Below are 12,662 nucleotides of genomic sequence, written 5' to 3'. Positions count from 1 at the left end.
TTTTTCCTTATATAGTGGCATTTGCTGTATGCCAAACATTGTTATAAATTCATTAAACATTAACTGGCATCTAGTCAATAAATACTTGTTTTAAGGTTATTATCTAATCAATAAAACCAAATTCCCAAAAGAGAAATAATTGTCACTATTGCTAACAAACCAAGAAAAATTATCCTCATTAGGACATTGTTACTAGAGATCTGTACTTGAAAAGTCACCAATAGTAATTATCACCCATCCCAAGCTGGTAATAAATATCAAGTGGAACCGACACTGAAATTTTTGTGAAAGTAAATTTTGCATGTGTTAGTCTCAGTGTCTATCCCAAGCTAAATTTGTAGCAGGTTAAAGATGGCATAATGGACCAGAATGTGCTATGAAATGCTCATTCACACATTTAATGAATACTTAGTTAGTATCATGTGCTTATTCTAGACACTAGAAATTCCGATATGAATAAAATAGCCAAAATTCCATGCAGTCATAGAATTCACATAGTAATAAATTGATAAATAATAATGAAACTGTGTGGGAAATATGTAGCACGCTAGATAGCATAGTGCTATGGAGTAAAATGAAGCCCAAAGAGGGGAAACCTCACATGAGTTCCCTATTTGAAAATGAGGCTGTGAGCTGTGGTTCTTCCTAGGGGAAGAGTGTTGCAGACAGGGGGAAGCAAGTGCAAAGGCCTTGAGGCAGAAGTGTGATAGAGAATTTGAACCACTATAAAGAGATTCAAGTGGCAGGAGGAGAGAGGATAATGGGCTGAGTGACGGGAGACTGGCAAAATGATCCCAGGGGTTAGAAGAAGAGTGAGAAGAGAAATCAGACTGTGGAGCACTTTGAAAGTCACTGTAAAAAATGTTGCCTTTTATTCTAAGTGAGATGGGAAGCCACTCAGGGAAACTAACTTTCACATAACCTTGGGCATTGGGAGAAGTAGAGGGTGGGAGAGAGTGAGAAGACCACATAGGAAATTAAAGCAAGGGGCTGGAGTTGTGGCTCAGTGGTAGAGCACTTGCCTTGCAAGTGTAAGGCACTTGGTTTGATCCTAGAACCACATAAAAACAAACAAAGGCATTGAGTCCATGCACAACTAAAAATATATATTAAAAGAAAGAAAGAAAATTAAGCAAGAGATGATGGTAGCTTGGGTTGCATTAGGAGGTGTTGAGAAGTGAGTGGATTTGGAGAACTATTCTGAAAGTAGCTTCAGTAAGACTTGCTGATAAACTGGATATAGATTGTGAGAGAAAGAGAGGAGTCAAGGAGGCAGTTTGTCAGAGCACAGATACAGGTCGTGGGTGCCCATGACGGTGAAGTGTATGAAAGGATCTTCTCTGACTTCTATTTTACCATTGGGAAAAATGATCACCTGTGAATAAGCATGAGGAGGACACGGTGAAGGTCTAGGAAGAGAGAAGATGGCATAAAACAATTTTCTAGGTGAGCATGAGTAGGTGCTTAAAAGAAATGTAGTAAGATTGGCAGAAAGCATGGCTGTTTCTCTCAAGCCATAAGTGGCCATAAGGTACAGGTATGGAGAAAGCAGGGTAACTGAATGGAGTGGGTTTAAGGGTTCTGCAGGCAAACACAGTGAGAAAGAGACATTCAAGGGAGGATAGACTGGGGAATCTAAGATGGGTGGATAAAGACGTGGAGGCGTGAGAGGCTGAGCAAGTGTGAGGGGAGTTGGGGTCGATGGCTTGTGGACTCTGATGAAGTCAGGGAACTGGTGGATTCCTGAGAGTAGGAGAAGTGCAGTTACTGGTACTAATGCCATCTGAGGTTGTGACAGGGGAGTGAGTGACCGACGATGGCTGGAAGGTAAGAGAGAGGAGGAAAGGAACTGAAAAGTCAAGGAGACAGGAGCATCAGCAGGGAATGGGAGGGTGACTCAGCATGGGAAAACCCTAGAGATGACTGCCACCAAGAGACACAGTGAGTGTATCATTGGTGGCATTTGCTTCAGACCTATGAGGATTTAAGGAAGTATGAGGACATATGACTTGGAAATAGCAATGAATCGTGCGGGTGATTCCTCCACTCCCAGATCTGCCCAAAATTCCAAAATTTTAGAATTTCTAATATTTCCAGAATCATTTTCTGGAAAATATTTCTGGAAAATATTCCAGAAAACTGAAAATCTGGGTTTCATTTTAAGCAAAAGTGAAAGGAACATAAAGAGAGGGGTAGGAAATAAGAGATTTGCCTTTTACCCACTGTGAGCTGCAGAAGGACAGAGAAAGGTTTGGGGCTTGGGATGGAAGGGACTGAAGAACCAATGGAGTTGAAGAACTATATGGGGTGAAAGTTTAGAGGCAGAGCTATCCCAAGAGTCCTGAGCTTCTTGTGGTAGAGAGAGATAGAAGGTATAAGGCTAATCTTGGTGGTCAACAGGCTGTAGGGGAGGAGGTAGAGGAAGTCAGGAGTCTTTTGAGGAACATGCCGAGCTCTGACCCATCCTCTCCTGCTAATGAAGATGTGAAAGGCAGAAAAGCACAGGACTCGTCCGAAGCAAACAGAGATGCGATTGGCACTTGATCCTCTTCCTTTTTGTTTGCAGGTCCCATCATTTTGCAGTGATGCTGATGACATTGATTGCAGGCTGGAGGATCTGACCAAAAAATATTGCCTAGAATATAATTATGACTATGAAAATGGCTTTGCAATTGGTAATTACATTATTTAGCATCAGTAGTTTGCAAGACTGATCCATAAAATCAAACAATTCCAGAAGAGTGAAGCAAACCAGAAACTTAAGTTTTATTAATTTCTTCACTGAGTATTATAGAATGGCTATATAATTCAATCGTGTACTTAATGATCATTATGTATATATTAAATTTGGTTATCAAATAAAATGTTTCAGAATATTGGCCAGAACTCTTCAGGGTGATAAAAATGTAGTTATATTGTGATGGTAGAATTCAATAGTGAGAGACTAGGTGGGGTGGCACATGCCTATAATCTCATATAGGAGGCTGAGGCAGAAAGATTGCAAGTTCAAAGCTAACTTAGTTAAAAGCTAACTTAGTAAAGCCCTAAGCAACTCAGCGAGATTCTGTCTCCAAACAAAGTACTAAAAGGTCTGGGGACAAGCATTCCTGGATTTCATCCCTGCCACCTCCCCAAAATATTTCAATAGTGATATGATATTTTAGAAGAGAATCATAGCAGTAGTAAAGAACTAGTAGCAATTTTTATATGACATTCAACTAACATTTCAATTAAACTATTAATTTAAAATATACATAGAATTATTGAGATTCCTCACACAGAATAAATTAAGATTCAATTATTTGAGTTCATATACCATTAAGTGGAATTTGGAGCTTTTCTCCAAGTGGATTTTGAACATTTTTATTAAGATTCTTCCAAAGTATATCGTTGTGTTTTTTTTTTTCTATAATAGCTACATGATACTTGAGGGAAAATGTTTAAGTAAAATAATAAAAATCTGAAAAATAATTCTTGTGTACAACACATAACTTAGATCAATATGGCCAGGAAGATTTTAATATTCACTTTTTGAGTTTTAATAATGGCTTGATGTTGGGTTAGATGATTTCTAGATCACAGGCAAACCTACGAGATAAGACTCATCTCCATTTATAAATAAAAGAACTGAGGTTCAAAAAAATAAAAATCATTTGATTAAGATTATGCAACTATACATCCTATGTCAAGAAGCCTGAACCCCGGGTTTAACCAGATCAACACTGGGGTATCAAGTGAATCCCAAGCATCAATGCGTCCCCCTATGTAGTTGCATCCTATGAATACTTAACTACATGTTGCCTCTGGAAACTATCCAACCTTTAAACCATGATATGGATATTGTACATAAGCCTCACAAAGGACACCTGTGCATGTACATTGAGTTCATAAAGCCAATATGTTTTTCCTTCATTGGAACAAGCCCTAAAGGGAAATAGGAATTGACTGCAATTCTGCACCCACCCTTTATTTATCTATAGTGTTAGGATAATTTACTATATCTCAAAGATAGGGTGGTATGAACGCCTAGGCACCTTCATAGGTTCCCTCCTTTTGTGCAATTCATTGGTAATCTAAATTACACATGAAGTGCCCCAAAATTATAGTAGACAATTGTAGACCAAACCGCATATGTAGTGTGTCACTGGGGCATTTAGCATCAAGTGCAACTGACCTATGATCTAACATAAGAACCTAGATGCTGATGGAGATGCAACTGTAAGATCATTTGTTCCTCTGCCCCAATTGTCAGGACCAGGTGGTTGGGGCACAGCTAACCGGCTGGATTACTCTTACGATGACTTCTTGGATGCCGTACAAGAAACACCCACAGGCGTCGGCAAAGCCAGAACTTCCCGGATTAAAAGAAGTGACCCATTGTCTAACCAAAAAATTAAGTTAATTTTTAACATCACAGGTAAGGATGAACTTGTCTATTTGGATAGGTAATATGATATGAATTTTTTTATTCAAAACCTATTTCTTAAATCCGTCGACTGTTATCATTATTAGGAAATGACCCTGGATTGAAGAATTGGGGAAAGCATAATTAACTAAGCTTTGCCAGCTTCCCCTCACCACCACTAGTTGAATATCACAGATGTATTCTATGATTCTCGAAGCTACAAGCACCCTGTTTTGTTCCCATCTTGGCATGATGTACTAAGGCAAAATGAGAGAATATGCAGCAATTTAATATACTCTTGTTAAGAAAAAATATGATATAGGCCCAGCATCTGAGAGAAGGATTAAAACAAATTATATTTATCTTAATATTATCCATGTCCTAGTGGTTTCAGTGTATAGCAGTTGAATTTATTTTGAATGAATTTTTCCCTGAAAGACTTTCAACATACCATTTCTTTTTGGTAAAAATGAACTACAAGTGGATTCCGGAAACACCGTGTGTGTGTGTGTGTGTGTGTGTGTGTGTGTGTGTGTGTGTTATGTTTTATCTTGTTTTGTTTTCATCTCAGCTAGTGTGCCATTACCTGAGGAAAGAAACGATACCCTTGAATGGGAAAATCAACAACGACTCATTAAGACATTGGAAACTATCACAAATCGACTGAAAAGGACCCTCAATAAAGAGCCCATGTATTCCTTCCAGCTTGCATCTGAAATGCTTGTAGCCGACAGCAATTCATTGGAAACGGAAAAGGCTTTTCTCTACTGCAGACCAGGCTCAGTGCTGAGAGGGCGGATGTGTGGTAAGACTCTTCCCTGTGATCACAAATACTCCATGAACATTGGGTCTTGAGAGATGGGGAAAGCCATTTTACAATGCACAGAAAGGAATATTGATGTAAAACATATCACTATTATTGTATGGTTGTTATTATTACTATTTTGTCCCCAAGATCTAAGTAACCACTATTGATCAGGACAAGAGATCTATTTTAAGTGAAGGACTCTAATCTTATTTTTATTTATAGATTTAAAAATCTCACAGCTTTGAGCAGTAACTCTGATTAAAAAAAAAAAAAGCAGCTAATGCTTTTTTTGACCACTTCTGTATGCCAGACGAGAGCTCTCAGGTTTAATCCTGTTTAGAACCTCTAGGATGCACCATTACTATTTAAGCACCTGTTGCAGATGAGAAAACTGAAGCCAGAAAGGCTGAGAACTTATACATTAAGACAATAAGTGGTGCAGCAAAGTTTCCCACTCAGACAGTAAATTCCAAAGTCTTCACTTTTTAAAATTAAATGTAAAATTTACGTGACATAAAATAAACTGTTTTAAAGTTTGCAATTCAGTAACATTAAATTAGTGTTTGCAATCATCACCTCCATTTCCAACATATTCTCATCACCCCCAAAAGGGACCCTACACACATCAAGCAAACAGTCCCCACTCTCCCTCCACCGAGTTTCTGCCAAGATCTGGACAATCCAACCTGTTTCGCCAAAACATCTTACACTAACTGATCTCAGTCCACTGAGCTGAACTAGAATGGCATGAGTCTTTGTGTTAATCTCTCTATAGATGTGGCTCTTGTTTCCAGTCCAGAAAACATTCTTCAGCAGTTCTTATCACCATTCCAAGAGCTCATCTGGGCTTTCCATTACTGTTACAAATTCAACACATTAAAATTGTCATTCTGAGCCTGCTCTGCTTTCCTCCCTGCCTTGTGAGAAAAATCAGGAATTGCTTCTCATTTGCTAATGTGGTCTCCAGACCACCTGTGTCACCATTACCTAATGCATCTTGACTCAGACCTACCTCAGAATTCATGGGTCCAACACCTTGGACATGGAGGCATGGGTATCTGCATTTTTAAAAAATACTTAGATAATTATTAAATACTGACATCTTAGAATTACCTTGGTCCTGCTTTCAACTGTCCTCTCTGTACGAACTTTGATAGCAGCCTTTTCAGAGTCAAAGAATCCACTTTGGCCTAGGATTTCTGAGACACTCCAGACCTCCAAGGAAGGAAAATTCTAAAACTGGCCTGTTTCTTTGGGTCCATGACTCTGAGGATACTTCATACTGCCATCAGGAACAAGGGGTGCTTTAGTTCACCTGTTTTGGTCCCTTGGAGTAATGCTGAAATGGATTGGTCATGGGTTTCATGACTGCTAGCATTCAGAAGAAGAGTTAAGAAAATCTTTTTTAATATCTCAAAGCCTCAGATTAAACATTCATTGTTTTATCTTTTTCTTCTGGTGGCTTTCTCTTTGTTGGTATTTCCATGTTGATCTGGTTTATCAGAACTTCCCCCCCCCACACCCCCTCCTTCCACTCCCTTCCTCTTCTCTACTGGTCTTTCTTCTATTTAGTGATTGCTTTTTAAATTGGTGCTTTTTAGATGTACATAGAGGCAGAATTGACTGTGGTATATTCACTTATGTACATAGTGTGATTTTGCCAAATTCATTCCACATTTTCTCCCTTTTCCTGTTCCTCCTCCCTCCCCCTTAATCTCCCCCCTTTACTCCACTAATCTTCCCTCTATTTACAGGAGATCCATTCCCCTCTTTTCCCCTTAATTGACTCTAGATTCCACATGAGAGGAAACATTTGACCCTTGACGATCTGAATCTGGCTCATTTCACTTAACCTGTGTTCTCCAGGTTCATTCATTTACTAGCAAACACCATCATTCCATTCTTCTCTATGACTGGGTAAAACTCCATTGCATATATGTATGCCACGTTTTCTTATTCCATTCACCTGTTGACAGGCACCTGAGTTGGTTTCACAACGTGGCTATGGTGAATTGGGCTGCCATAGACATTGATGTGACTGTGTCACAATAGTATGCTGATTTTAGTTCATTCGATCAATACTGAGGAGTGGGATAGCTGGGTCATATGGTGGTTCCACTCATAGTCTACCGAGGAACCTTCATTCTACTTTCCAAAGTGGCTACTGTCCTACCAACAGTGTATGAATCTTAGAGCTTTTACTCATACTTTAAAGCCCTATGATGGAAGCCCTAAACTTGGTCAATAAAAATTTCCATCTTCTGAAGAAAAACTAAAAAAAAAAACAAACTGGATACTACTAGCTTCAAAGAATACACTTCTAGAAGTTTACCTTGGGAGTAAATCTCTGACAGTAAAATTTAATCTGTACCTGGAAGCATGTGTTGCTGTTTTTGTGTCTTAGGAAAAAAGAGAAGAAGGGTGTCTTGGCTGTGGTGCTTTACTTAGTGTTACTTGCCTGTTTATCCACAGTCAATTGCCCTTTGGGGACCTATTATTCTCTGGAGCATTCCGCCTGTGAAAGCTGCCGCATGGGATACTATCAAGATGAAGAAGGACAACTCGAGTGCAAGCTCTGTCCAGATGGGACCTACACTGAATACCTCCATTCCAGAAGCATCTCTGAATGTAAAGGTAGAGGTTTAGTAGACATTTGGCTCAGCAGCAGTCTGAATTTTCTGTCCAGTTGTACAGGGGAAAAAGATTTCTTTACCCCATCACTTAGTTTATGGCTGAAGTAATAAAAGACATATTAACAAGACAAGAGCATGAAAATGTATTTGATGTAAGTCTTATGACACAGGAGCCTTCAAAAATGAAGACCCAAAGAATCAAGGAAACCAGTGTTTGTTTAGCCTGAGTTTGATGAAGAAGTGGATAGTTATGGAGAAGTCTGATTGGGCAAAGGGGTCTGACTGGACAATAATAAACAGAAGGCACTTAGTAAAGTCCAGGTTCTTCCCTATGTCCTTGTGTCTTCAGATATAAGAACATTCCTTCCTCTAGTACAGGGTGGGCATCAGGAAAGAAGGGCAAGAGAAAGAGAGACCTTGCTGCTTCTGTTATTTTCTCGAATTCCTTCAACTTCAGATATTCAGGATGCCAGGGTTCCGTATTCCATAAAAGGGGTTCTAAGCCCTGTCACAATTCAGAAACCTAAATGGCAAATAGGGTAAAATAAAGAGAATGCCTGAAAGCAATTTTATTTATTCTTTCTTTCTTTTAATGATAAGATGTTACCTGAATGGTTTCCACGTTATAAAGAAATCCATGTGTCTATCTTTCCATTTGGAACTACTCCAAGTCAAACTCCAATCCACATTCACTGATTAGCCTGAATATTTTGCTTAAATCTCCCATTAATTAGTAGAAAGGACTTTAATGACACTTGGCAATTGGTAGATTGCTTTTTCTTAAAATAGTTACTTGATATGAGGAAATTAATTCTTTATTAAATTGTTATAGGCTCCTGTTATTGCTACTAAAATATGCAATATTTTCCACATATTTCTACTGTTGGAAACATGGGTTTTTTTTTTTTCATAATTAAGGTTACATAAGATACACCTAACAAAGAATTTCAAAATCGCCCTTCTTTGTCATTGTTGCAAATGCAGGTGTGGATGTTTAGTGAGAAATATAAACTCTGGTGTAGCGTTAGGTAATTATAAATGCACCAAAAACGTATTAATGCTGAAAATCAGAGTGATTTGGAGAACAGAGGGAGGAGGAAAGGGGTGGAAGAGCTCTCCGTGTCCCTCATTCTGTCCTATATTAAAATGCAGAAAACCCACTCTTGCACAGAGCTAATTTTATGCAACTTAATATCATTATTAATCACATTACATTTTCTTTTTAGCTCAATGTAAACAAGGCACCTACTCATCCAGTGGGCTTGAGACTTGTGAATCATGTCCTCTGGGCACATACCAGCCAGAAATTGGTTCCCGGAGCTGCCTCTCATGTCCAGAACCCACTTCAACCGTGAAAAGAGGAGCAGTGGATGTTTCTGCTTGTGGAGGTTATCAAAGCTTTAGACACTGATCTCTCTTTAAACCTACCAATTTTTATGCATAGGGTGGGGGGCATTTCAGCAAAACTGTATGCCTACTATATGCGAAGGATGTAAATAACCTGGATTTATCAACACGTACATATAAACACTGAGCTAATAATATTAGAAATCCAAAGAAGTACAAAAATTGGTAACAGGCCTCAAATGATAATAAGCATGTGACTTCATGATGTGATGGAAATACATCTCAATTAGGAACTTAGTTTCCTCATTTATGAAATGATGTCCTGTCTAGCATCCCTCAGAATTCTGAATTAGATTCTTCTATGAAGTCTAACATGTCATTCCTTTTGATGTGAAGATTTCCTGATTGGTGGTTTACTCTGGCTCCATGTTAGAATCATGGGCACATTTATAGAAATATTTTTAAAATACTGAGGCCCAACCTCCACTCCCAGAAATTCTGGTTTAATTTGTCTGGGGCAGAGCCTGGGCATTGATTTTTTTTAAGTTCCCCCAAGTGACTCTAAAGTGGAGAGCCACTGATTTTCGTTCTCAACCATGAACAGAGAAGGCTGGTAGAACACAGATAGCTGAGCCCTGTCCTCAGAGTTTTGATTCAGTCCGTCTGGGAAAAGACCCGACAATTTACATTTCTAACCAATTTTCAGGTAATGCTGATTTTACTAGTCCAGGGACCACATGTTGAGAACCACTGGCTTCAAGAGGTTAGCCTTCTAATTTTTAAATATTTCAAATTCCCTACTGAATATAGTTATCCAACCAAAAACTCCTAAAGGTGTAAATTAAAAAAAAAAAAAGGTGAAATCTTAGACTAACAATGAAACTAGGACTGACAAAGTCAACCTGCTGCCCAAAACTCCAAAAATTTGCGACTATTTTGCAAAGTCAATGATATGAGATTAAAAATAAAAAGTTGTTGTCCTGTCAGTTAAAAAAAAAAAAATGTGGCCAGGCTCAGTGGCTCAAGCCTATAATCCCAGCAGGAGGTGGAGGCAGGAGGATTGCAAGTTCAAAGCCAGCCTCAGCAAAAGCAAGGCCCTAAGCAACTCTGTAAGACCCTGTCTCATAAAATACAAAATAGGGCTAGGGATGTGGCTCAGTGGTCAAGTGCCCCTGAGTTCAATCCCTGGTACTCCCCTCCACCAAAAATTGTTGGCCTACCCCTGCTAGATCACTGAGGACAGAAAAAGCATACCTAAAGATGATTTAAATATATATATATATATATATATATATATATATATATATATATATATATATATATATATATGTCTTCCCCATTCTCTACACATCTATGTAAAAAGCCTAAGGTCTTTGGCAACCCAAAGATCAAAAAAAAACTGTTCCCTCCTTGAATGACTGGTGTTTTTGAGAAGCCAACCCACTGGCACACACCTCCAACCTCCTTTCCCTCCGGCCACACATACAGCTGGATCTTATAAGAGACTGAGATGCCTGGAACACAGCTGTGTGAGGAGCCTGTGTGTGGCAGGTGGGAGGGGTGTGTCCAGTATTGCATCTTGGGAGATGTAGTCCTCACAGGTGCCACAGGGAGAAGGTAAAACATACATTGAATTATAGGTTTTTATATATGCCATCTGTTTACATTATCTCAGTATAGTGGGGTCATGGCAGATAAAACTCTTAGACCTGAGGAATTAGGCAGGCAATATTCATTGACCTAATATTTCACTGAAAATTAAGAAAAAAATTTTGCTAGGACCTCATTGAAACTCATAAACCATGTCTGTTATGAAAAAAAGCAGCATTAAATTTCTTCTATTTGAAGTCAGACAAAACCTCACATTGTGGTTAAAATAGATCTGCTAGAGACCTTTAATTTTGTCAATATACAAACTAATTTTGGAAAAAATTCTGCAGTAAAACACTTTGTCCCCACCCCTACTTCCTCCAACCACAACTTAGAGATTTTTTAGTGAAACGAGTTCATATTTGACAAAATTTTTTAAGCTTTCTAAAAGAGGCTTGAGGTTTGTCTAACACCAAATTTGTAATTAAGCCATTATAATTCCCAGAAAGTCTCTAAAGTTCTGGTAACTGCCTCCATTTCTCCTAATAGTCTTAGCACAAATTTAACCACAGTTTGCCTATCATTCCTGAGATCTGAGAATAACAAACCTCAACACCCCTGTGGTGCTGGATAAACACTGTTTTACTTTAAATTTAAATATTCATGAGTTCTAAAATGGTCCCGCAAGTATTTCTTCTTAGATTTCCTCTCCTTTTTCTTTTCCTTTCTTCCTCCCTTTCTTCTGTGTGTCTTTTTAGCCCTTTTCCTTTTAATGTCTTTGTATTGATTTGTTTTTATAAGCATGTTGTACAGCTTACTTTTTTGCTTAGATGTCACTTTTGGCATTTTTTTAGCATATGGGACATAAAACATTATTAATAAATATGCAATTATATGTAAGTGTATTACTATGGTAAAGTAATATATTCTTTAGGCATTTTACATTTTTAAGTGACCTTTCATTTTTTAATGACCTACTTCTTAAGTCATTAAAGAGTCTTTGGTTTATGCCTACAAACTCAAGAGTCAGAAATTTTGCATTTTTAAAAAATAATTTTTGCATGAGGAATAAATCCCACCAGTTTGTTGCTGTTGTTAACATACCCATAGGAAAAGGAAAGACTATTTTTGGCCCTCCAGATGAAGTTAAAAATCAGGCTTAGGTTGAACAATATATAAAAATAATATATACAAAATAACCACAAAATACACCCCCCCCCGAAATAAATAATAGACAACTATATGGAGAAGTACAATTTACATTAAGTATTTAACAAGAGCAACTTCATTTATCAGCAAGGTGTAGTGCAATTCCATTTCCACCTCCAAATTGAAAAGGAAATTTAAATAATCACTATCAATGCTAACAAACATTCAGTGTGAAGAGCAATTTCATATATTGCTGATGCAAGTGTAAGTTGGAACCTCTTTTTCTAAAATGATTTGGCGTTACACATCAATAGCTTTAGTTTTTGGGGGGGGGTTTGTTTTGTTTTGTTTTAAATATTTTTAGGCCCAACTATTTAGCTCCTCAAATTCAGCTATTCAAATTCAACTACTGAAGTTCAACTGCTATCCCAAGGAAATAATCAGGACTATACACAAATATTTATGTAGGAAATTTCAACATTATTTATTATCACAAACAACTGAAAACAAATCTAATGTCCAATAGTGAAGGAAATGTTAGATCAATTATGGTCTGTCAAACGGATGCGAAATTATTTAATGTCTAGGGAATGATTTGGAAAAAGTTTGCAATATAATGATAAGTGGAAAAACCAGAATACACTATCCCATGACCAATTCTAATCTTTATTGAGTGAATGAGTGTTATTAAAGACAGGAGGAAACAAAGCAAGCTCTTTCTCTTGGGTGG

At 37.9% G+C, this 12,662-nt stretch overlaps 1 protein-coding gene across 1 annotated transcript in view; it reads left to right on the top strand.

Moving 5' to 3' along the window:
* The window catches only part of Svep1 (sushi, von Willebrand factor type A, EGF and pentraxin domain containing 1), a 176,915-nt gene that overhangs the window by 92,580 nt on the left and 71,673 nt on the right, over nt 1-12,662 (top strand). Inside the window, exons 14-18 of the mRNA XM_026391104.2 lie at nt 2,567-2,675; nt 4,253-4,417; nt 4,977-5,210; nt 7,686-7,847; nt 9,073-9,234. Coding sequence (XP_026246889.2) covers nt 2,567-2,675; nt 4,253-4,417; nt 4,977-5,210; nt 7,686-7,847; nt 9,073-9,234 — 832 coding nt within the window. The remainder of the gene's footprint in view (nt 1-2,566; nt 2,676-4,252; nt 4,418-4,976; nt 5,211-7,685; nt 7,848-9,072; nt 9,235-12,662) is intronic.

This window comes from Urocitellus parryii, chromosome 4 (assembly GCF_045843805.1).
Source record: "Urocitellus parryii isolate mUroPar1 chromosome 4, mUroPar1.hap1, whole genome shotgun sequence".
NCBI classification, from domain to species: domain Eukaryota; kingdom Metazoa; phylum Chordata; class Mammalia; order Rodentia; family Sciuridae; genus Urocitellus; species Urocitellus parryii.
Note: the sequence above shows the minus strand (reverse complement) of the source record. Positions and strands in the feature narration are given on the sequence as shown.